Genomic DNA, 21361 nt, shown 5'->3' on the forward strand with positions numbered 1-21361 from the left:
TATAAAATGTAAAAACTAAATAGTATAATATTCCTCATTTCCAGGGTAGCCTTACGGTTTTTCTATGACAGTTGGACCTTAGCATAATTGGGGGGTCTCAATTTTCGGTTTATTACTTTAACTGACCATATTGGCATCAAAGAAATGACCAAAATAATTAAGGTTTGATAGAAAAACTTTCCTGAAGTAGTATAATCTAGGTTGAAGTACTCTCCCAGAAATGGAACAGATAATATGTAAATGGCAAATGTAACCAACAAGGTAATGAACATGACTTTGTTCCATGTGTTGATGGCAATTGCAACCATGACAAGTTCGTTGATAACCAAGGATGTAAAACTGAGGGTAACCAAAGTCGTAAAATCATCTGTACCCAATCCACAGAAAAATTGGGAAAGAAATTGAATGGCACAACCCTGGTACAGTGAGACTAAAGTCCATATAAAAAATGTTCTATAGGATAGCGATTTTGCTTCTGTGAGCTCTTTGTAAAGTTCAGGGTACAAGTTCGCCAAAGCCTCATCAACATCCCTATCAAGGACGAGTGAAAATACCGGAGCCATAGTGTAAACGGTGGCATATCCTACCATTAGCCAACCTTGATATAAAGCCAAGGGTTCAAAGGAAGAGCAAATGGAATAAACAGCTTGACACACTGAGATAATCAAACCTCTATGAATGACGAATTGGGCGAGCTTTGCACTTGTCTTATAAGAATTTCGACCATGCCAAAGTAGCAACTTCGTCAAATGGCAGAATTGAGTGATGGAAAAATCTGCAGCCAAAGAAGCTTGTTTACCTTCTTTGCCAACAATTCCGACTCCAACGTCAGCACATTGAATCATGCTAACATCATTACCACCATCACCAATACAGCAAACTCTTTTATGCGTTCTATCCCGTAGAAGAATGGCGATATCGGCCTTTTGTTGAGGAGTGCATCGGCATGCAATAACAGCAGGCAAATGAATCACTATGTCAAAAAATTCTTGTTGGTAGTATTGCAAGAAGATTCCCAGAGACTCCCCATCGATCAAAAGAGCCACAGATTGATTGGACTTGAGATATTCTATCGATTGTAATGCGGTATCCATTCTGGACAATTTGGTAACCGTGTGAACATACTGGCCTCTGGAAACTAGTCTGGCGCTGATAGCAACACATTTAGCGGTTTCGACCTTATCACCAGTCAGCATCCAAATCTTAACTCCAGCATTCCGAAGCAGTTCGACCGAAGCTTTAACGTCGCGTTGCAACTTGTCCTCCACACCCGTTAATCCAAGTAATTCCAGATCACTTTCTAAATGAGTGGAGATAACCTTGGCCATGTTTTGGTCCCGATTAACCATCAGGAGCGAGGCTTCCTCATACTTCTTCTTGAATATTTCGTATCCATGATCGGTGAGCTTCTTCCTTGCGATCACTAATGTTCTCAGTCCCTCCCTTGCCATATTAGATGTTTCTTCATCCAGCCAATCATTTTGATGGACGATCGTTCTCATAACAGTGTCAGCGCCCTTTTGCATAAACCAAATTTCTTCTCGTTGCTGGTCACGCACAATTATTCCCATTCTTTTGGAGTCGGAATTGAACGGAAACATCTGAAGAATCTCGTAATCTAGTGTTTCGCCAGTTGATTCATGCCTCAAACTGATTGAGTGACGGTCTCTTTTTATTAAAATCAAACCAACACTCTCTGTGAACTTTACAATAGCAATTTCATCAGGGGATGCCGCTTGGTAACTAAGAACACCATCTTCTATCGTGGGGGTGACATTGTGGCAGATAGCAAGAGTTGTAACCAAATCTCTTATTCTCATACCAAGATCTTTCCTCGATGTTTTAGCGTTATTAAGACCTTTAACATGATCAGAAATAATATCCATGGTATCACCAGCATAAGAGACTGTTCCTAGGTGTAGTTTTTTCATTTCCATATCATTTTGAGTAAGAGTTCCAGTTTTGTCACTTAATAGGTATTCAATTCTTCCCAGGTCTTCCGGTATTGTACTAGTTCTAACAACGGTTTCAGGTATTGAGCTATCAGTTTCTATTTGATGAGCATGGACTGACTTTCCAAGATCAAGGTTAACTCTCAGAGACACTGGGATAATAGTGGAGAATAGAATGAGAAACCGCATGATATCGACGTACCAATCATCAGCTATTCCTTGGAATAGCACTAAGATGACAGATAATGCAAACACACAAACACATAAGATCTTGGACAAACTATTGATTTCCAGTTCTAACAAGCCCGTTTTCAGTTTGGGCTGAGTTGTGTTCATCGATTGTCGAGTATCTTTACCTGTGTAAATTATACAACCAATTGCTGAACCAGAAGCTAATACAGTATTACACCACATTGTGTTGTCTATCGTAAGACCATATGATTGCCCATTGTAGGTCAATCTTCCAAGAAAGGAGTGAATTGATTTTGAGGGTGCGCTTGCAGTGATGGCGACATTTTGAAGTTCAGTCATTGGTAACGATTGTGTAACTGGAGAAACAATCCGAAGCTTCCAATCAGTCTCACCATCCAGCTGATCTGTCTTGATAAATGACTCTCCGGTGGATTCGCTTGACTGGACAAGAACCATATCTGCGGGCACTCTCATTCCCTTATGCAATCGAACCAAGTGACCACATTTTAAGTTTTTGGACAAAACTGGTGATGGGCTGGACAGAACCTCATATGGTTCATTGTTCTGTTCTCTATCCCTTCTTCGGCGTTGAATATCATCCATCGCCTCTTTTGACATGGTCACTATGAGTACAAACAAAAGTGGGACGACATACGAAGAAAGATATCCAATGCGAAGTTGCGGTATCGCTTGAGAGAGAGCCACTAAAGTAAAGTATAAATTGAAAAAAAATTTGAATTGCTCGTATAGGATGACTGGGAAAAAGGTAAATGCATTGTACTTGGCATTGGAGATTCCATTGAAGCAGTATTGAAGATGGGGTGTTCCCACTGCAATAGATCTTTCGGTCTTAACAACACTTGAATCATTTTCATGTAGTGGTAAACATATGCTATTTCTTCTTGAAAAAAAATTGCTCAGCCCCCAGCTTTGTTTCTTTGGCAATTTGTCGTCTCTTATCAACGGCGCCGAACCATCAATATCGCTCTCAAAGGACGGTTTATTTTGGTCTGCCTGCTCAATATCATGTAAGCTAATGGACTCATTTCCAACTTTGTCATTCGATCTATTTATAGTTTCTTGGTCAAAGAAAGGGTTCTCATTGACAATTGAGTCTAGCGCTTGATTTAAGGACGATTCGAACTCTTCATTAATGAACAGATTGAGGTCGGGATTGTCCTTCCTTGAATTCCACTGATTATTGTCAGCATCAAAGGACATTTATGTCTCTTAACCTGGAGTTGAAAGAAACTAAGTTGGTACAGTTATAAACAGTCCACGCTGACAATATAGATAACAAGAGTGAAAGGAACTCTTCCCACTAAACGAATATAGTGAACCCTCGAAATTTTAAGCCTATAAATATATGCCGGTACTCATCACTATAAGCTACTTGGAGCTTCCGAAGAGAAGCCGTTGGTCTTGAATATTATTCTATCTATGCTCTACAATTACTGATCTCAAAGACAAGAATGTCACTGGCACCTTGTTTCTTTAATTCGTCCATGATTCTTCCAACATCTTTCTTCTCTACCATCGAGGACACTCCCACCCAATCTTCTTCATCTAATGGAGAAACGGTAGCAGCTCTCTTGCCTGGAGTCAGTTTTAGCAGCTGAGGAAGGTTACCTCTAGGTGCGTTGTAATTACACAAGACATACTTCTGAGCAGTCAGTACACCTTCAATTCTCTCCTTGATAGTATCCATCAGTTCTGGGTGTTGAGGATGCTTCGAAGAGATCAGGTAAGCGGAAGTAGAAAGAACAGTTTCAATATCGATCAGCCCTGCCGCTTTCATGGTTTCTCCACTCTCAACAAGATCCACAATAGCATCGGCAACTCCTAGGGCACAAGAGGCCTCAACAGACCCTCCAACATATTTGATTTTTGTCTTTAGTGGCTCACCAGGCTTAACTCCTTCCAGTTGTTCAAAGTACCTGGTGGTTAAGCTAGTAAAGGAGGAAACAATTTCTTTACCAATTAGCTGTTTAGGTTCTTTCAAGTCACCATTCTCGGGAACTTGAATCTGCAACTTGCACTTACCGAAATTCAAGTCTAATAAAGGTATGACATCTACGTCACTTTCCTGAACCTGGTCAATACCAGTTATACCCAAATCACATTTACCCTCTCCTACAAACGTGGGAATGTCAGCAGCTGGAAGGAAAACCAATGCCAGGGGCAGGTTAGTGCACAAAGCTATATCCAATCTACTGGATCTTCGAAACTGAATATCTGATCCCCTAAGTAATTCAACGCATTTCTCATACAATCTGCCCTCTGAAAAAAATAGTTGTTAGTATAAAGTGAGTGGAGAATAGGGAAAAAACCCTTTTAAAAAAAAAACGACATGCTACATACTTTTAGGAACAGCAAATAATAGTCTATCGTTCAAGTGATTCGCCAACTCCATAATCCTAAATGCGCTCCTTGGACCAGATTTTGTTTTTGAATCTTTGAATATGAAATTGATGACTCAAACAGAGATATTGAAAATTACCCTTCAAAAACCAAACGGGCAACAGCCGGGCTAATCGCTTCCCATGCATCGGAGCGGGTAACCCCTATCTAAAACTTCGACAGAGTAGTGCCTTACACAGTCTAAACCCACGCAAACCAGTTCACTCCTCTCTTCTGGTGTCTAAAATTTTTTTCCAACCCAGAACCTACAGAAACACACATCTTAAAATGGATACTAAAACTCCAGTTACATTAGCCAAGGTCATCAAGGTCCTCGGAAGAACCGGATCCCGTGGTGGTGTCACCCAAGTCAGAGTTGAGTTTTTGGACGACTCCTCTAGAACTATTGTCAGAAACGTCAAAGGACCAGTTAGAGAGAACGATATTCTGTGTCTGATGGAGTCTGAGAGAGAAGCCAGAAGATTACGTTAATAGGATGCATAAGTTCAATATAATGTACAATTAGTCAATTGTTTAAATGAGTTATTCAGTAGACCATGAAGATTAAGTATTATCTTTGATCATCGTGAGACGTTACGTATACCGGACGCAACTTGATTTCAAGGTATCTCCTTCTCTTTCTTCTTCAATTGTTCCCGCTTCCAAAACTTGAGGAGAAGGTTACCATATTTGTATAATTCCTCGAGTTTGATCATTAGCTTAAAGTCTAGCAACATAAGAAATTGCAGCTCTAGGTAGTTCAGCTCTTCTAAAGGCAATCCTCCAACTTTGCCGTATCTGTTATTCTTGTAGAAGACATCACTAAAGAACTTGGATGCTACAGTGATACCAGCAATGATTAATCTGTGAATGTTGTAACTGTCCATAACGAATGCCTGTTCTTCGTTAGAACCATCGTAGAGCGAGTGGAGATCTTTGAATTCACCTGCGTTGGCCCTCTTGGCAATTCTATCAAAGTACACCAACAAACTTAAAAACACATCGTTAGTAGCGGGGCAATACTTTAGAATCCTTTTCAGATAGTCGTGCAATGAGATTGTGGGGATGTTTCTGCCGTGAAAGGCTAGAACTGATACAATATACTTGTTGTTTCCGTTCATTAAGTGCTCTTTATCTTGGGCTTTCTTGTAGTATCCCGGATGGAGGAGGTCATTTGCCTCCACTATCTGTTGTAGTAGAGAACTCAACATTAGCAAAAGATCCTGTATAGGGAACTCTGCAATGTTTAGGACCTCATCGTCATTAGGATCCAATTCATTGACATTTTGCTGCTGTTGCGGTTGTGGTGCTTCTTGCGGAAGTAGTTGAGGGGATTGGGCCTGATAGTTCGATTGCATCGGGTTAAATGGCTGCTGCTTGGATCGATTCATAACTTCAAACTCTCCAAAATGCCGATTAGGAACTGACTGCGACAGATGGCCATAGTTTTGAGGATTAATAAATTGACTCGAAGCAAGGTGTGAATGCAACGTTGGATGGAACCCACTGCCAGGATGTTGAGGTGTCACCACCGGTATCGGCTTTGAAAAGGCATTGTCTGTGGATAAGTTGGTAGTAGGAGCTGCTACAGCAGGCTGGAAACTGCCAACACCTCCATTGGGGAGGACAGAAGTAGAGACAGCTTCCGATGAAGGTCTTTGAATCGCCATTTGGGACATGTAAGAAGAACTTACGACATTTGGTGAGTTGTGATTGTTATGAGTGACGTAAGGTTGAAACCTGGCTGCTTGCTCATTGGGGGAATTGGAGTACAATTCTGGCTCTAGAAAGGCAGGCTGAGTCCTGCGATTCTGAAGGTTGGATGTCAGCAGACTTGAACTCTGGCGGCTTAGGGAGTTCTGTGAATGAGATATTTCGTTTGGGTTGTAAAATGGCGGCTGAGCAGATGGGCTAAACGAATCATGGTGCAACGATGAGCTAGACGCTCCGTGTACCGTATGATTATCCGAACGCTTGTTCTTATTGGGTATGGGCACACCTTTTAGTGTATTTCCTTGTTGATTGTAACTCATCTACTCGATGTCATGAGCTGATAGTGTAAGTAGTTAACGCAATGATAACAAAGTTGCAATGAAAGAAAATTGGTGTGCGATTGATTTCGAAGAAACGTGATAGTGTATCAATACTGTGAGCGTTCGCTTGATGCAGATGGCGAGCGGTTGTTATCAGCTCTTAATCCTAGGTGTATGGAAGTCCTGGTTCCGAAGTGATTTGGTTTGTTGAGAGCAGAGGAGCCCACAGGGTCAAGTGCAGTATTTGCGAATACACGACCTGAGATAGGACATAGGAGGTGGGGGAGGGAGAAAGGAATGTATAACAGAGCGATAAAACTTTACAGGGCAAGGTAAGAATGTCCAATTGGCTGGCTCAGCTTCTCAAATTATGTACAGTTGAAAGTTGCTGTAGTTTGATGATCACTTTTTTTTGCAAAATTGAAGAATACCTGATGTTTTCGGCATTGCCCGCTCCCGATAGAGAAAGAGCAAGGGTTTGGATTGTGCATGTGGCAGTGAAGAGTGGGAGAAAAATGCGTACTAAAATACCCATTACATAATGCTTATTTTTTTTCATCTTTCTCCATGTTTACTCTTTTCCCTTTTCCAAACCCTGAATGACGTCCCCCGTTAAAGGTTGTGTGGCCTCCAATTCTTCTTTCAATTTCTTTTGCAATTCGAATTCCCGCAAGTTAGCTCTTTGTTTACTGGTCATTTCAGCTCGGGAGTCCAGCCTCTTTTGGTCTTTAATGGGTCCTTGTTTCAAAGCCTGCTTGGTTAGTAAATTCTTAGGTTGAACTGTAGAAACTTTTCAGCCCTTCAAAAAACGAGTTCACTTACTTCTCTTTCTTGCTCTTGTAAGTAATAAACCCCAATGGCCGTTCCCACAGCAAATGCTGTACTTATTCCAAACGTCAACTTGGCGGCCCTAGACATGTGAAGATAAATTCTATATGTGAAGGTATAACTCACAGTTTCGATCTATCTAAAGTTCCCATTCCAGAAGACCCGATAAGGTCGTGGAAGGTGCGATTTTTCAAATCTAACGTGGCATTCTAAAGGAGCCGGTAGTCTCCCTCCTTATCTCTCTCTGTTTTTGATGTCTTTGCTCTTTAATAAGATTGCCCGTATCTCCACCTCTTTACCAAAAGCACACACATTTTCCAGAATGGTCACCACTGTATGTTTATTTCATTGCGCATTGAGTGCTAAATTCGATGGCTACTAAAGCAAATTTACTAACCTAATAAGATCACCTCTACCAACGCTCCTCCAGCAGCAGGGCCTTATTCTCACGCTGTCAAAGCCAATGGATTTGTCTACGTTTCGGGCCAAATTCCTTACACTCCCGAAGGAAAGCCAGTAGAAGGCACTATCGGCGATAAAGCTGCTCAATGTTTGAAGAATGTCGTAGGAATCCTCAACGATTCTAACTCTTCATTGGAAAACATCGTCAAGGTCAATGTTTTCTTAACTGACATGGCCAACTTTGGAGCTTTCAATGAGGCCTACACCAAAGTTTTCAGCTCTCACAAACCAGCAAGATCTTGTGTTGCTGTTAAGCAATTGCCGTTGGGTGTGGAAGTCGAGGTTGAGGCAATTGCCGTCGAGAAGCAATAAGCAGGAGAAGGTCGAAAGAAACTAGACTGAATTTACGTGACAATATCACTTCATACTCTTGTATCAAATCCCAAAAAAGAAGCCCAGTTTATTAAATCAATAGTCTTATAACTCTATGTGAATAGCTTATCACTTGCCCTTAATTAGACCTCCTCACATGATAACGTAATCATTGCGTAGCTACTCATCTGGTGTAATGGCAAGTGAATACGAACCCAAATCACGTGCGATTACAAAGGGTTCTAATTTTTTTGACCCTCGTACACCACGAAAATTTTCCCTTCCTCGTTCTCAGTTCGAAAAATCTTGTACTATCTAGAACACCTCTATCTATACATACGGTTGACAAAGATGGCTCAAAGAGTTACTTACAGAAGAAGAAATCCTTGTATGTATTAGTGCTTGCATTTGTGTGAAAGACGTTGGACCATGAAGTAGAGAAGGAGTTGAAACGTCAGAACAGTTTTTTCCAGTTTCGAACTGCTGATCGAAGAGAATTCTTTTTGAATTTTAACGCCTCTATTGACATTCGACGAAGCCAGTTATTGGAAATTGATCCAGTAAACTCTTTAAAAAGAATATTTTTCATTCCAATTTGCTCACAGTCTATGACTTTTCACTTTTCTATAATTTTTCACATTCGATTTACTAACACTTTTTTAGACAACACCAAGTCCAACCAGATCAAGGTCATTAAGACCCCAGGTGGTGTTCTGAGAGCTCAACACACCAAGAAGAGAGGTACTACCCCAAAGTGTGGTGACTGTGGTATCAGTCTGCCAGGTGTCGTTGCTCTTAGACCAAGAGAATTCTCCAGAGCTAAGAAGAGTGACAAATCTGTGAGCAGACCTTACGGTGGTTCCAGATGTGGTAACTGTGTCAAGGAAAGAATCATCAGAGCTTTCCTGATCGAAGAGCAAAAGATTGTCCAAAAGGTCTTGAAGGAACAGGCCGAGAAAGAAAAGCAGGCTGAACAAAACTAGATTGCTTTTTTATAGGTATTTGTTTGTAACGTAAAGAGACCATAATTCTTCATGATGTTTTGTAGTATCGGATATCTAGTGTAGTAGAAAATTCATGAGTGAAATGAAAGAAAAACCTAACATGGTGAATGAAATCAATGGAATTAGCTCATATGTTCGTGCCTAAAGATTTTGGCCCATATTTCTGCCGCTCCTGCCCTAAACCGGCTTCTCTGCGAAAGAAAAGCAAAAATGGGACCACGCTGCTAGGGGGCTCTGGTTAAAAGCCCGAAACCATTCCTCAGGGATATGCTACTGGCTGGAAGGGAGTTAGTGGCCTTCTGGGAACGATTTCACTCCTTCCAGTTGGGTGGACAATCCAAAACTCGCGCCACGGGGTTTGATCCAATAGGATATGATCCGTGCAAGTGATTCCTATCCGACAAAAGAAATTCCCTCTCGAACTATTTAAGAACATCTGAATCAGGGCGCATAGAACAGACTCTCCTTTATCAGTTGGAAACAAAGAGCCGCACAGAGAATGAAATTAGTCACAGAGGAAGAGATAAATGCACATAACACCGCCGTGTTCTGGGGTGGAGTCAAAGGTGCCATCATAGGAACTTCAGTCTCTTTAGCCATCTATGGTATTGCCCCTCGAAAGTTCCCAAGATTATTCAAGCTTCCATGGTCTATCAGAACAGCAGTAGCAATTATTCCTCCAACTCTGGCAACAGCTGTGTTCGCCGAGAAGTCTTCCGCTGCATTTGACGAACAAATGTATAGCTCCGAATATACGCAGAGAGTCGTGCTTCAAGAGCATAAGAGATGGAACTCCATGTCCATTGGGCAGAAGGTTGTGGATACACTGTCCGAGCACAAATATAAGATTATCACTGGTCTATGGGCGTTGTCTATGTACGGATCGTGGGTGTTCGTCGATAGAGACCCCATTTTGACTAAAACTCAAAAGTTTGTTCAAGCTAGAATGTATGCCCAATTCCTGACTGTAGGTCTGTTATTAGGTTCAATTGGTCTTTCTTTCTACGAAGAACAACATGCTGTAGATCATACCTCATTAGCTGAAAAATCGAATAGAGATGGCTGGAAGGTGTTACTGGCTGAGGAGGAACAACGAGAAGCCGAGGAGGGCGTCGATGACCACAGAATCAAGAGAAATAAGAAGAAAGCTAAAGCATTGGAACCAAAAAAAGTTGAAGAACCAGCAGCAATGGAGACCAACTAAGTTCAACTCCAATAACACCCTTATGACCCCTCCCCCTTATACGCACATTTTCTTCTTGTAGATAGACTTTTGTATCTTAATAATAACACATAGTTGAAACAATACTTAACTATAAGAGTAACCAAATGGCACCGGCAATAACTGATAGTCCTATAATGGCTGTGATAATGGCGGCACCAGCAACGTCCGCATTAGTTAATTTCAACGGTGGCACAGCCTCCGTCTTCACTCCTAATCCAGCAGCAGGATCTCCCTGCGAAGAACCACCAGTTTGTGCGGTGTAAGGAGCAGGTCTGACAAGTGCACGAGTGTTTTGTAAGGTCTCCAGAGCCGACATTTGTTCTCCTAATCCATAAAAGCCGTCCCAACCATCGGCCAGCCAGTTCATACCACAAGTGTGTCCATCTGTACCTCCAGAACATGATTGAGCTACTGCCACCGCAGATGTATTCATCCAGTTCATAATAGTTTCTGCAGTGGATGGAACCATTTGTGCAGTAAGACCAAGGAAACGCGCTAGATAAGCTTTAAAAGATCTTTGATCCGTGTTACAGTTTCCAGATCCTTGACATGCTGCTTCAAAGAAAACACTTTGATTGGTGAAAACTTGAATTCCATGTAGGAAGTTTTCGGTACGGTCTAACCACATCTCGTCGCCTGTATAGTTAGCAAGGTATGCACACCCAGACACCATCAGCCCTGCATTATATGTCCACTGTAACATGACAATTTCTGTACAATTATCATCCACAAATGCTCCATCGTAAACGAACCACCAATCACCTTCAGTTAGGAACCCAGCCCCATACATCCAGTCAAAGGCCTCTTCAGCAAGTGTGATGTAAGTATCATTTGCTGTGTATCGTGCCAAACGGGCACTCAATTGGAAAAGACAGGCATTTGAAACGGTGTTTTTGTAATTGTAACCAGCATTCCACTGGAAAATCTGCCACCTTAGGCCTCCATTACAATGCTCAAGATCCCATCTTTCCCACATGGTGTTAACAGTAGCTTGAACCAGATACAACCATTGTGGTTCATCTTCTGGGGGGTTGGTGAAGTTTCTTTCAACGGCAGCCATCGCAGTGATACCCCAAAATCCTTGATCATCGTTTCCCTCTGTAGTTGTTTGATTTAAAGGCATAAAGTCCGCGTTGTCTCCAGCCTGGTAAACTATAGCCTGCATAATGGCATCGTGATAGGTATCATTTTCCATGTACCACCAATAGTCCAGCATCGAACCAAATGCAGCTCCAGACTGCCACCAATAGTAAGGATTGGTGAACATACCTATTGTTCCTCCTAAATGAAATCCTTCGTAATAGTCCATTAAACCATCTGCAACCAACGAGGTTGCGTGTTGTAGCGAGCTTAAATCGGAAAGCTCCAACTCCAGGCCTTTGGCAGGGCTTAGCACCCGCAGAAGAGCCAGTACAAGAACAAGAGGTCTCCACATATTTTGTTGAATAGAAGGAAGGGAAAGAAGTTTTAACTTTGAGAATTAAGGAGCGCGAAGGGTGTAATGGAAGGGAGGGCCAAGAGATCTAAGCCTAGCAAGATATTTGCGGATTGAACCAAGGAAAACGTCGTGTCGTGCACGTGATGCTGATATTTCTTTATCGCTTTTTTTTTTTCATTCGCGGCAGTACCTCAAATGTTCAGAGCTTGACTCGTGCTAAGCTTCCAATTAGTCACATATACCCAAATGTTAAGTGCTCCGCGTTTGCTTACAACAGCAACTGGAGCCTCTTTTGTTTTGCCCTTGGCTTCAATGTTGCCAAGGGTCCGTCGCTCTCACACGAAGTACGCCGACTTGAGGCAGGCCGATCGTCTTCCGAATGGACATCCAGATTATGTCAAACTCATTCTTACAAGCAGAGTCTATGATGTTACAGACGAAAGTCCTATCACACACGCCGTTAACCTTTCACAGAAAACCAATAGTAACGTTGTTTTGAAAAGAGAAGACCTCCTTCCAGTATTCTCGTTCAAGCTACGTGGAGCTTACAACATGATCGCCCAACTGTCGCCAGAGAAGCGTAGTAAAGGTGTTGTGGGTTGCTCTGCAGGCAACCATGCTCAGGGAATTGCATTTAGCGCCAAAAAGCTGGGAATACCTGCCACTATTGTGATGCCAACTGCCACTCCTAGTATCAAGTATCAGTCAGTGGCCCGCATGGGAGCGCGAGTGGTGCTTCATGGTGCAGATTTTGATGCAGCTAAGAAGGAATGTGCACGTATTGCCCAAGAGGAAGGGCTCATTGATATCCCCCCATTTGACCATCCTTATGTGATTGCTGGTCAGGGAACTATTGCCATGGAACTTTTGAGACAGTTGAATATTGATAAGGTTAATGCTATTTTTGTTCCTGTTGGAGGTGGTGGTCTGCTTGCGGGTGTAGCGTCCTACTTGAAAAGATTAGCACCTCATGTTCGTATAGTTGGCGTTGAGACTTTTGATGCAGATGCACTATACCAGAGTTTAAAAGCAAAGAAACGAGTTGAGCTTTCCTCAGTTGGTCCTTTTGCCGATGGTACCGCAGTGAAGATTCTTGGAGAAGAAACTTTTGAAATATTGAAGGATACAGTCGATGAGGTTGTTCGTGTTGATACTGATGAGATCTGTGCAGCCATCAAGGACGTCTTTGAAGACAGTAGGACTATTGTAGAGCCTTCTGGAGCTATGTCGGTTGCTGGTATGAAAAGATATATCGCTAATCATCCAGAAGTGAACCACAGCTCTGCTACTTACGTTCCTATTTTATCCGGTGCCAATATTAATTTTGACCGTCTGAGATTTGTTGCTGAACGTGCCGTGTTAGGTGAAGGAAAAGAAGTGTTCATGTCAATTCAAATTCCAGATGTTCCAGGCACTTTCCGTAAATTGCAATCGATCATTCATCCAAGGCAAGTTACCGAGTTTGCTTACCGATTTAATAATGCTCACGACGGCCTTGCTAACATTTATACCTCCTTCAGTGTGATTGATCGTTCCAAGGAGGTAGCCCAACTAATGAGTGAATTTAAAGCTGCTGGATTTGAGGCTTTGGACATCAGTAAGAACGAAATTGCCAAGCTACACGGAAGATACCTGGTAGGAGGAGTTGCTGATCTACCAGATGAGAGGTTATTCTCATTCGAGTTCCCAGAACGTCCTGGAGCTTTGACGAAATTCTTGGACGGAATTGCTTCAAATTGGAACCTGACTTTGTTCCACTACCGTAACCATGGCCACGACGTTGGCAAGGTATTAGCTGGTATATCGGTACCTTCAACAGATGAAGAAGCATTCCAACAGTTTCTTTCCAACCTACACTATGACTACAAAGAAGAAACTGATAATGTCGTTTACCGCAAGTTCTTGAGACGATGATAGCATATAGAGGAATATAATTCCAACATCATTTCCTGACTTATTTTATTGTTTCGGCCTACTTTATATATCGATTAGACTGGTACTGTTCGCACGGCTATTACGGCTTCCGCTTTGACTTTGACTCTGGGATTGACTCTGGTTCTGGTTTCCAAATCCATATCCAGTGTAAGCAGGGATAATGTTCGTAGAGCTGATTCCAGTATACTGAGTTCCCACAAAAGGATTTGCTGATGAAAAGTTTTCTTGTTTATACCCCGTTCCCTGAGAATTAATAAATGTACCAGTTTTGGTGTGCTGAGCAGGCACGCGGGTATCTCCCGTGTTTCCAAAAGTGTCTATGCCAGTTCCTTGAGCTAGCAAATTATTGAGTTCAGAGTATTTATCGTTATGAGCTTGAGATCCAGTTCTTTGGGTCTGAACACGCTGGGGCTGTTGCGGCTGCTGGGGCTGTTGCTCAAACTGTTGCTGCTGCGGTTGGAAAGTTTGCTGAGCAGCAACATTGTTAGAATAATCTTCCTGGGAAGGCCCACCAAAGGAAAATGGATTGTTGGATCCTGTCTGTAAAGGTAACTGCTGTTGTTGCTGCTGTTGTTGTTGCAATTGTTGTTGCTGTTGCTGGAACAAGTAGGCTTGTTGAGCAGCTTGCTGCTCTGCTAACGCCTGCTGATAAGCTTGTTGTTCCAAATAAGCCTGTTGCTGAGCAGCCTGTTGTTGCTGCTCCAATAGGGCTTGTTGGTATGCTAGCTGCTGCTGTTGCTGTTGCTGCTGTTGCAAAACATCAACACCTGTAGCCATAGTTTGACTTTGGTAAATAGGGTTCCCAAATACATCATAGCCAATAATTACTGGGCCAGATACTGGGGCAGGTTGTCCCAAATCAATCAAATTATTGTTCTTCTGACGCATTTCTTCCTCTTCTTTACTTAATTGAAGAGCTTTTTGAAGACTTTCATCAGAGTTTGACTGTAGACGTCTACGTCTTTCTTCTTCTTCTGCGGTCTCCTTACTAGCATCTAGAGCACGTTGTAGTTCTTCATCATACGGTGAGTCAGGATTACGAGATTCAGCTCGAGAAGATTGATCAAAATCATCATCATCGCCACGACGACGTCCACTTCTTCTGCCACGTTTTTCACGAGCAATTTCTCTTTCCTGACGAAGTCTCTCCTCATCTTGCAACAACGCAGTCAACTCTTTAGCCTTAACTCTAATTAAAACACCCTGATCTGTGCCACTGTCGTCGACATGCTGAAACTCTCTTAATGTTTTGATCACATACAAATTGTCTTTACTCCATATCACCACGTTGTTGGACCCGTATCTAACTAAGTAGTCTAACAAAGTCAATGATTTGGCAACATGACGCCAATTCTTTCCCTTGTCGTTCATTCTTTTGTCTATAATATCCATTATGGGAAGAAACTCGGCACTTTCATAGGTGTGGTTAGCTACGTCTGCCATCTGAGCAATCGTTGGGCCATGAGGTTCGTTTGAGGTTGCATTACGAACCATAACCTGCGCCGAGGTGTAACCATTGGCCACATTCTTGATAGTACGAACAAATGATTTGGACATGTTGATACTTTTCGACAACTATTAGAAAACAGCCGCTTCGCTTCGATAGAGTTGGTTTATATCTTTTAGGGAAAAACGAAAAGTTACTGGTCTGGCTGACTCTGCTTGGTTGGTTTGGTAGGTGAAGCTATCCAGTATTTGTCCGATAACAGTCGCGCTAGGTAGGGTAACGTTCGGTGCGGAAAGGCATTATCGCTTTTGATAAAGCTAGCAGGTCATATGAGGTTGGGGTTCAGCATGAGGACTATGAATGATTATGCGTTCAATGATATGTATATATGCGTATAACGTTCTTGAAATAATTCAACTCTTGTTTGACGAGAGATGTAGTGGTGCAGAACAAAAAATAATAAAATTATTGGATGATTTGAATGATTTGGGATCACTGAGATGAACGCATGGTCATCATTCTGTTAAAATCTTTGAAAATAACATGAAGATTCAATCAGCAGCCACATCCGGGACAGTTGTGTAGTACATCATGTACAAAAACATCGCAATCAACACAGAAATGCTTATTACAGTCAGGACACTGGTATCTTGAACTAGTATGGAACTCTTTTTTGGCTCTGTTGTCTGAGTTGGATCGCTCTGATTCACTCATTCCTTGCGGAAATTCGGTAAGACAACTGAAGCAGTTTGTAGAGATGTAGCTTTCAGCTAGAGGAACTTCTTGAAATAACTTAAGAGGAAAAAGGTGATGGTATGATCTTGCCAAGTGGGTAGAGAGAATTAACATCAGGTTGCAACAGGGGCATACTGTTGGCAACATGCAGACTTTGGATTTGCAGCCAGGACAAATATATCCTCCATGTATCAATTTTGAATGGCAAGCACAGAATGAGGGTATTGCTTCCGAAATTCGAGTTGGAAAGCCTGCCTTGATCAAAGTGAAGCCACGCATTTCTACCTGGGCACTTTTAGAGATGGCTAATGGAGTCACTGCATCTAATAAGAGGTCTTTGAAGTGGCCCTCATTCAGAATCACTGCGTAAAGAGTATCATCTCCATAATTAGTTCTTCGACAGATCTCTTTACAAATTGCCACCTGGGCCGTAAGCCCTATAATTTTCACTCTTATTTTCTCTTTTACGAGAGAGTCTATCGTTGTATGTATATCTCCTGGGTCAGATGTGAACAGAGCACCAAAGATCATCAAAATTTCTCGAGTTGAGTGGGACGGGGTATGTAGTAGAAGACCTCGGGCCATCTCAAAAGCATTCTGCAATGAAGGATCTCCTGTTGGTTCCAATCTTCTTATACTTCTTAAAGCTTCGACATGATTGTTTGGGTTACCACTGACTTCGCTGACTAAAGTTGCTATTCCATTTCTCATGAGCACTATTCCTAACTGTGATATTGGATTTTGGTCGAAAAAGTTGTTGACAAATTCTATTGCGTTGCTAATCGTGAGAGCCGCTCTATTAGGTCGTAGATCCTTTTCACTCATGACTTTACTGAAGTCAATTACCAACACCATTGATCGTATGATACCTCTTTGAAAAGGTGTTACATTCTTCAGAAATCGCTTCTTGTGAGCCTCCATAATGCCAGTTACGATTCCTTCCAGTGACCCTGCTTCATCCTCTTGCACAATGTCCCAGGATCTATGATACTCATCCTCCCATGAGTATCCCCCATTGGAACCTTTGAGTGCAATATTAGCGGTGGTTTTCTGTTTTTGATTTTCCTTACGGGTTCGGCGGGCCACACCTTTTTTATCAAAGGAAAGATCGTTCTCCTCTATGCCCTCATCCACCTCCAAGTAATCATCGTCCGAATCGTTCATTGAGTGGAGCGGAATGATATGTATTGCACACTTACTTGCCCAGACAGAATAAGGCGATGAGAAAACTAGATATTCGAGGGCAGGCCAGAGGGTTCATGAACAAAGATCCCGCCTACAAAAGTACCGTCCAGACAATTTTCAGTATCTAATATTATTAACATAAGCGTGTCTAATGGGCTAAATAGTTCCGCTACCCCAAAGCAAGTTTGCCAGAAGAAACATGTTCAAGAAACTGATTACCACCCAAATTGAAACAGCGGTCGCTGAGGTTAGTACGCCATTACTCATGTCTTTGTAGGCGATGTGATCTGTAGAGCCAGATAGCTCAGGGTTCTGATTTAGTCTTTCTGAAGACGACAAGTTTTGTAATTCTATGGATTCCTCTGGGGCATTCCTGTCAAATATAGGAACTTTCATTATGTTCTTGTTACAGGTAAACCAAATTAATGGTGCAGCTAATGGAGGCAATAAAAACGAAAGAACAACTTGAGACATATTCAAAGCACTGGATAGTCCTTCTCTGCCGCTTACAAGCACCAGTAGAAGGCAAGGGGCAATTGCGATGCCTCTTACTATTAGTCGTCGGGCAGCTGGGTGCATATTCCAACGAAGAAATCCCTCACAAACCATCTGACCTGCTAAGGTACACGTTATTCCAGCACTTTGGCCAGAGAATAACAAAGCCAATGCAAATACTAGCCCAGCAGTCTTGGTTAAATGCTCTGATAATAGTTCATATATAGTGAAAAGATCTGCTGCGTCGTCACTGGTGATTTCCTTGTCGGTTAATGTGGAACCTGCTACAATCAAAATAGCACTATTGACAAATAGTGCAACTGTAAGTAATGAAACAACAAGCTCTGTCACTGCATAGGTCATGGAATCGTTGATGGCCTCCAACGATGGTTTATAAGGACTATGTGCTTCCTCTTCCTCGTTTGCAAAGAATCTTTCCACAACGTTCCGAGAGGAACCTATTTCTTCAAGTGATTTTTTGGGAAGGTAGCCATGTTTTTCATCGAAATCTCTTAATCTTGGTTGCACTAATCCTGAGCCCAAAAAGAGTGAGTGAGGCATACAAGTAGCTCCTAGAATAGCCAGACTCAGGTAGAGACCTTCGCCTTTGAATACTGTTTTTGAGGGCAAGTAGCCAACAAAGACCTCTCGCCAGTCAGTGGTATCGCTAATACCGACCAATTCTACAGTAAAGCAGATAACGGTGGCCAGCACCAAAAGGCCAACGAACCCTTCGAAAACACGTATAATAAGCAACGGCCCATTCGGTCTATAGGCCATCAGCACGACCAGCACGTCAATCACAGTCAAAACAACACCCCAAAATAAAGGGATGCCAAACAGGATATTTAGTGAGACTGCCGTTCCAACAACCTCGGCCAAGTCTGTGGCTATAATTGCCAGCTCAGCCATTATATACATCAGCAGATTTAGTTTTTTTGGTAGATGAGCTCTGCAATTCTGTGCTAAGTCAAGACCTGTAACGCATCCGAGTTTTGTGCATAAGCTTTGCAGGAATATGGCCATGATGTTACTGACAAAAACTGTAACCAATAGTTTGTATTCAAACTTGGCACCAGCAGATACGGCTGTGCTGTAGTTTCCGGGATCCATATTGGCCACACTAACCATTATCCCTGGCCCAAGAAACTTCAGATACTTGAAGAACATCCGTATTATTTTCGGTTTCAGTTTTGCTGTCGGCGGAGAGTCGAAAGGCTCTGGTGGAGAAGAAGGAACTCGTTGCGTGGCTCCTTCTGGAATACTTTTGCCCTCAAACTCTGGCTCAGCCTGTTGATCCAACAGTCGAACCGACAAGTCTTCACTGCGGTCATATTTGGCAAAGTTCATCCTCTGCACCTCTCAAGTGAATTCTGCTGTGTTACTTAGGTGTGAAGAATTATTGGGAAGATAACTTATCTTTGTAACCCGCGACAAAGTCGATACGTGGAAGCACTGGTATCTAAGATTAAAGGTGAGACGAGTGAAAATATCAGCGCGAGGGATGAAATTCCAAGGGTCCGTCCCCCCTGGGCCCAATGATGAGGATGTTTGGGTGGAGTTCGAGAAAACGATATCAATTTTTTTTTTGTCCCCAGCTTCAAGAGAAGATTGATAAGATCACCAGAAATGGTTGATTTCAGGGGAAAGTTTGTTCTAGCACCGATGGTACGTGTTGGAGAGCTTCCCACAAGACTGTTGGCTCTTAAACACGGTGCTGATCTCGTTTGGGGTCCCGAAACCATCGATAAGAAGATTCTTCAGTGCGAAAGAGTTGAAAATAGGAAACTTGGAACTATCGATTTTCTAAGTCAGGGAGGGAGCACAAAAGTTCCTGGAGTAACCAATCTTGTGTTTCGTGTATATCCACCAGCAGAAAAGGGAAAGCTGATATTTCAAATGGGCACGGCTAATCCGGAATTGGCGGTACGTGCAGCTAAGATTGTGGTGAACGATGTTAGTGGTATTGATGTTAACGCAGGGTGTCCGAAGCACTTTAGTATACACAGTGGAATGGGAGCTGCGTTATTGAGTACTCCTGCGTTGTTGGAGGAGATTTTAACTAGACTGGTAACCGAAGTTGGACGCCCCAATGGGAAGCCAATAAGTGTTAAAATTAGAGTACTTGAGAACGAACAAAAGACCTTGGAACTGGTTGAAAGGTTAGTCAAGACAGGGATCAGCAATTTGACTGTGCATTGTCGTACCAAGAATATGCGTAATAGAGAAGCTCCCATCAGAGACTACCTGGAAGGTATCCTGGATCACTGCAGATCGAACAAAGTTAGTTTGGTGATTAATGGTGGTATAAAAGATCGCAATGATTTCATTGCAATACAAGAGAAATATGGCATGGATGTTGGAGCTATGGTTGCTTCAGAAGCGGAGTTAAACCCTACTTGTTTCCGAAAAGTCCCTCTGCCTTGGAGGGAGGTATGTAAAGAGTTTCTAGAGTTTGCAGACCGATTTGCTAATTGGAAAGGAAACAGCAAATACTGTTTAGGGAGAATTGTGCCTGGAGGGGATCCCATTAGAAGAGACTTGTCTTCTGCAAAAGAACATAATGATTTAATGAAACTGTTTGAAGTGGCGACCTGGGAAGCCCCATCATCCAAAGAAAATACGCCGCTAGATGTCAACACAGACACCACCAGCATAGATGACGCAGAAGAAACTTTAATTCGTAAAAGATCTCCATCACCGGAAGGTCACACAGCCAAGAGGCGTTAAATTATATACACACTTATGTTAATTATCTATGGTACAATGCGTTGTAGGCGTTTACGACAGAAGCTCTTTGAGTCCACACCAGGCGCCCGCAGCAAGCACCATCAATCCTGAGGATATAGCCATTGGTTTAATTCCCTTGGAAGATTTGAAAATAGCTCCTGCCAAAGCTCCAGCAGCCAGAGAGTTGTATGTGTCGTGCTTACCACGGAAGGAATCCAGAGTTGAGTTTATGATGTTGTAAGTCACGGCTAGGACACCAGCAGAATTCCCTAAGAAAGGACCTCTTCTTGTGACGTGATTCAAAATAGTGTTCAGTTTTAACTTACCACTGACATCGGCACCTTTGGGTAGATTGGCCACCCCCTCACGGAATCCGTAGAGGCCACCAGTTCCAAGACCTAGCAAATAGGCGGTTCCTGTTCCGTAACATAAATCGTCAGACCATCCACGAGATGCAATCAAACCCTGAGAACCTTCCAATGGGGACAGTTGTTCATCTTCCAAATCTAAGTACTCGAGGTCTTTGTCTAAGCCGGCCAACGGGTGGAGGGAGTTTGTATCAAACACACCAGGACTCTTGATGATATTGGAAACATCGGAGATGGTGCTAGGATCGAAGCCCAGCGTTTGTTGGAGTTGCTGGCTTGATTCAGGTGCAGCTTCCTGCTCTTTGTTGTTGTTTCCTCCAAAAGGCCACACCATGATGTTGTATAATAAATATATAAATGTTGAAATTTTTTCATTTCACGGCCAGCGAGAAGTAATTGTTTGTTGGTAGGGGGGAAGGTGCTAGAAAAGAGTGGCGGGAGCTGCTGGAAGGAGAGAGGTTAGTTGGTGGGCGAGAACTAAAGTAAGTGCAAGACCAACTGTACGTAATTGACAAGACAAGTGAAGCTGTTGTAAAATTTTACGAGGCAAAAGGAAATGAAGCTGTGTGAAGTGAGCAAAAGAGGTACTTGGAGTCCCTCATTGAGGTAATTGCGGAAGT

At 42.5% G+C, this 21361-nt stretch overlaps 16 protein-coding genes across 16 annotated transcripts; 6 read left to right on the forward strand and 10 right to left on the reverse strand.

Moving 5' to 3' along the window:
- Nucleotides 1–62: 62 nt before the first annotated feature.
- PAS_chr1-4_0233 (Putative aminophospholipid translocase (flippase) involved in endocytosis and vacuolar biogenesis) lies at nucleotides 63–3365 on the reverse strand (the record flags this gene model as incomplete). The annotated part of the gene is made up of 1 exon (XM_002490304.1): nucleotides 63–3365. The coding sequence occupies one exon, from the start codon at nucleotides 3363–3365 to the stop codon at nucleotides 63–65; it is 3303 nt and encodes a 1100-aa protein (XP_002490349.1).
- Nucleotides 3366–3582: 217 nt separating this feature from the next.
- Nucleotides 3583–4557, reverse strand: PAS_chr1-4_0234 (ATP phosphoribosyltransferase (hexameric enzyme) catalyzes the first step in histidine biosynthesis; the record flags this gene model as incomplete). The annotated part of the gene is made up of 2 exons (XM_002490305.1): nucleotides 3583–4424; nucleotides 4506–4557. The coding sequence occupies 2 exons, from the start codon at nucleotides 4555–4557 to the stop codon at nucleotides 3583–3585; spliced, it is 894 nt and encodes a 297-aa protein (XP_002490350.1).
- A 275-nt stretch (nucleotides 4558–4832) lies between these two features.
- PAS_chr1-4_0235 (40S ribosomal protein S28) lies at nucleotides 4833–5036 on the forward strand (the record flags this gene model as incomplete). The annotated part of the gene is made up of 1 exon (XM_002490306.1): nucleotides 4833–5036. One exon carries the CDS (start codon nucleotides 4833–4835, stop codon nucleotides 5034–5036), a length of 204 nt encoding a protein of 67 aa, XP_002490351.1.
- A 128-nt stretch (nucleotides 5037–5164) lies between these two features.
- On the reverse strand, nucleotides 5165–6577 carry PAS_chr1-4_0236 (Pho85p cyclin of the Pho80p subfamily, forms a functional kinase complex with Pho85p; the record flags this gene model as incomplete). Its single annotated transcript, XM_002490307.1, has 1 exon — nucleotides 5165–6577. The coding sequence occupies one exon, from the start codon at nucleotides 6575–6577 to the stop codon at nucleotides 5165–5167; it is 1413 nt and encodes a 470-aa protein (XP_002490352.1).
- A 571-nt stretch (nucleotides 6578–7148) lies between these two features.
- PAS_chr1-4_0237 (Hypothetical protein) lies at nucleotides 7149–7495 on the reverse strand (the record flags this gene model as incomplete). Its single annotated transcript, XM_002490308.1, has 2 exons — nucleotides 7149–7328; nucleotides 7400–7495. The coding sequence occupies 2 exons, from the start codon at nucleotides 7493–7495 to the stop codon at nucleotides 7149–7151; spliced, it is 276 nt and encodes a 91-aa protein (XP_002490353.1).
- A 163-nt stretch (nucleotides 7496–7658) lies between these two features.
- On the forward strand, nucleotides 7659–8179 carry PAS_chr1-4_0238 (Mitochondrial protein involved in maintenance of the mitochondrial genome; the record flags this gene model as incomplete). Its single annotated transcript, XM_002490309.1, has 2 exons — nucleotides 7659–7739; nucleotides 7811–8179. The coding sequence occupies 2 exons, from the start codon at nucleotides 7659–7661 to the stop codon at nucleotides 8177–8179; spliced, it is 450 nt and encodes a 149-aa protein (XP_002490354.1).
- A 608-nt stretch (nucleotides 8180–8787) lies between these two features.
- Nucleotides 8788–9162, forward strand: PAS_chr1-4_0239 (60S ribosomal protein L34; the record flags this gene model as incomplete). Its single annotated transcript, XM_002490310.1, has 1 exon — nucleotides 8788–9162. The coding sequence occupies one exon, from the start codon at nucleotides 8788–8790 to the stop codon at nucleotides 9160–9162; it is 375 nt and encodes a 124-aa protein (XP_002490355.1).
- Nucleotides 9163–9442: 280 nt separating this feature from the next.
- On the reverse strand, nucleotides 9443–9619 carry PAS_chr1-4_0240 (Hypothetical protein; the record flags this gene model as incomplete). Its single annotated transcript, XM_002490311.1, has 1 exon — nucleotides 9443–9619. The coding sequence occupies one exon, from the start codon at nucleotides 9617–9619 to the stop codon at nucleotides 9443–9445; it is 177 nt and encodes a 58-aa protein (XP_002490356.1).
- Nucleotides 9620–9682: 63 nt separating this feature from the next.
- On the forward strand, nucleotides 9683–10387 carry PAS_chr1-4_0241 (uncharacterized protein; the record flags this gene model as incomplete). Its single annotated transcript, XM_002490312.1, has 1 exon — nucleotides 9683–10387. The coding sequence occupies one exon, from the start codon at nucleotides 9683–9685 to the stop codon at nucleotides 10385–10387; it is 705 nt and encodes a 234-aa protein (XP_002490357.1).
- A 109-nt stretch (nucleotides 10388–10496) lies between these two features.
- On the reverse strand, nucleotides 10497–11843 carry PAS_chr1-4_0242 (Putative mannosidase, GPI-anchored membrane protein; the record flags this gene model as incomplete). Its single annotated transcript, XM_002490313.1, has 1 exon — nucleotides 10497–11843. The coding sequence occupies one exon, from the start codon at nucleotides 11841–11843 to the stop codon at nucleotides 10497–10499; it is 1347 nt and encodes a 448-aa protein (XP_002490358.1).
- A 249-nt stretch (nucleotides 11844–12092) lies between these two features.
- PAS_chr1-4_0243 (Threonine deaminase, catalyzes the first step in isoleucine biosynthesis) lies at nucleotides 12093–13760 on the forward strand (the record flags this gene model as incomplete). The annotated part of the gene is made up of 1 exon (XM_002490314.1): nucleotides 12093–13760. One exon carries the CDS (start codon nucleotides 12093–12095, stop codon nucleotides 13758–13760), a length of 1668 nt encoding a protein of 555 aa, XP_002490359.1.
- Nucleotides 13761–13823: 63 nt separating this feature from the next.
- Nucleotides 13824–15338, reverse strand: PAS_chr1-4_0244 (Epsin-like protein involved in endocytosis and actin patch assembly; the record flags this gene model as incomplete). Its single annotated transcript, XM_002490315.1, has 1 exon — nucleotides 13824–15338. The coding sequence occupies one exon, from the start codon at nucleotides 15336–15338 to the stop codon at nucleotides 13824–13826; it is 1515 nt and encodes a 504-aa protein (XP_002490360.1).
- A 445-nt stretch (nucleotides 15339–15783) lies between these two features.
- PAS_chr1-4_0245 (Component of the core form of RNA polymerase transcription factor TFIIH) lies at nucleotides 15784–17127 on the reverse strand (the record flags this gene model as incomplete). Its single annotated transcript, XM_002490316.1, has 1 exon — nucleotides 15784–17127. One exon carries the CDS (start codon nucleotides 17125–17127, stop codon nucleotides 15784–15786), a length of 1344 nt encoding a protein of 447 aa, XP_002490361.1.
- Nucleotides 17128–17304: 177 nt separating this feature from the next.
- PAS_chr1-4_0246 (Divalent metal ion transporter involved in manganese homeostasis) lies at nucleotides 17305–18993 on the reverse strand (the record flags this gene model as incomplete). The annotated part of the gene is made up of 1 exon (XM_002490317.1): nucleotides 17305–18993. The coding sequence occupies one exon, from the start codon at nucleotides 18991–18993 to the stop codon at nucleotides 17305–17307; it is 1689 nt and encodes a 562-aa protein (XP_002490362.1).
- A 279-nt stretch (nucleotides 18994–19272) lies between these two features.
- Nucleotides 19273–20373, forward strand: PAS_chr1-4_0247 (uncharacterized protein; the record flags this gene model as incomplete). The annotated part of the gene is made up of 1 exon (XM_002490318.1): nucleotides 19273–20373. The coding sequence occupies one exon, from the start codon at nucleotides 19273–19275 to the stop codon at nucleotides 20371–20373; it is 1101 nt and encodes a 366-aa protein (XP_002490363.1).
- A 51-nt stretch (nucleotides 20374–20424) lies between these two features.
- Nucleotides 20425–21075, reverse strand: PAS_chr1-4_0248 (Essential protein of the mitochondrial inner membrane, component of the mitochondrial import system; the record flags this gene model as incomplete). Its single annotated transcript, XM_002490319.1, has 1 exon — nucleotides 20425–21075. One exon carries the CDS (start codon nucleotides 21073–21075, stop codon nucleotides 20425–20427), a length of 651 nt encoding a protein of 216 aa, XP_002490364.1.
- Nucleotides 21076–21361: the final 286 nt, after the last annotated feature.

This window comes from Komagataella phaffii, chromosome 1, assembly GCF_000027005.1.
Source record: "Komagataella phaffii GS115 chromosome 1, complete sequence".
Classification (NCBI taxonomy): domain Eukaryota; kingdom Fungi; phylum Ascomycota; class Pichiomycetes; order Pichiales; family Pichiaceae; genus Komagataella; species Komagataella phaffii.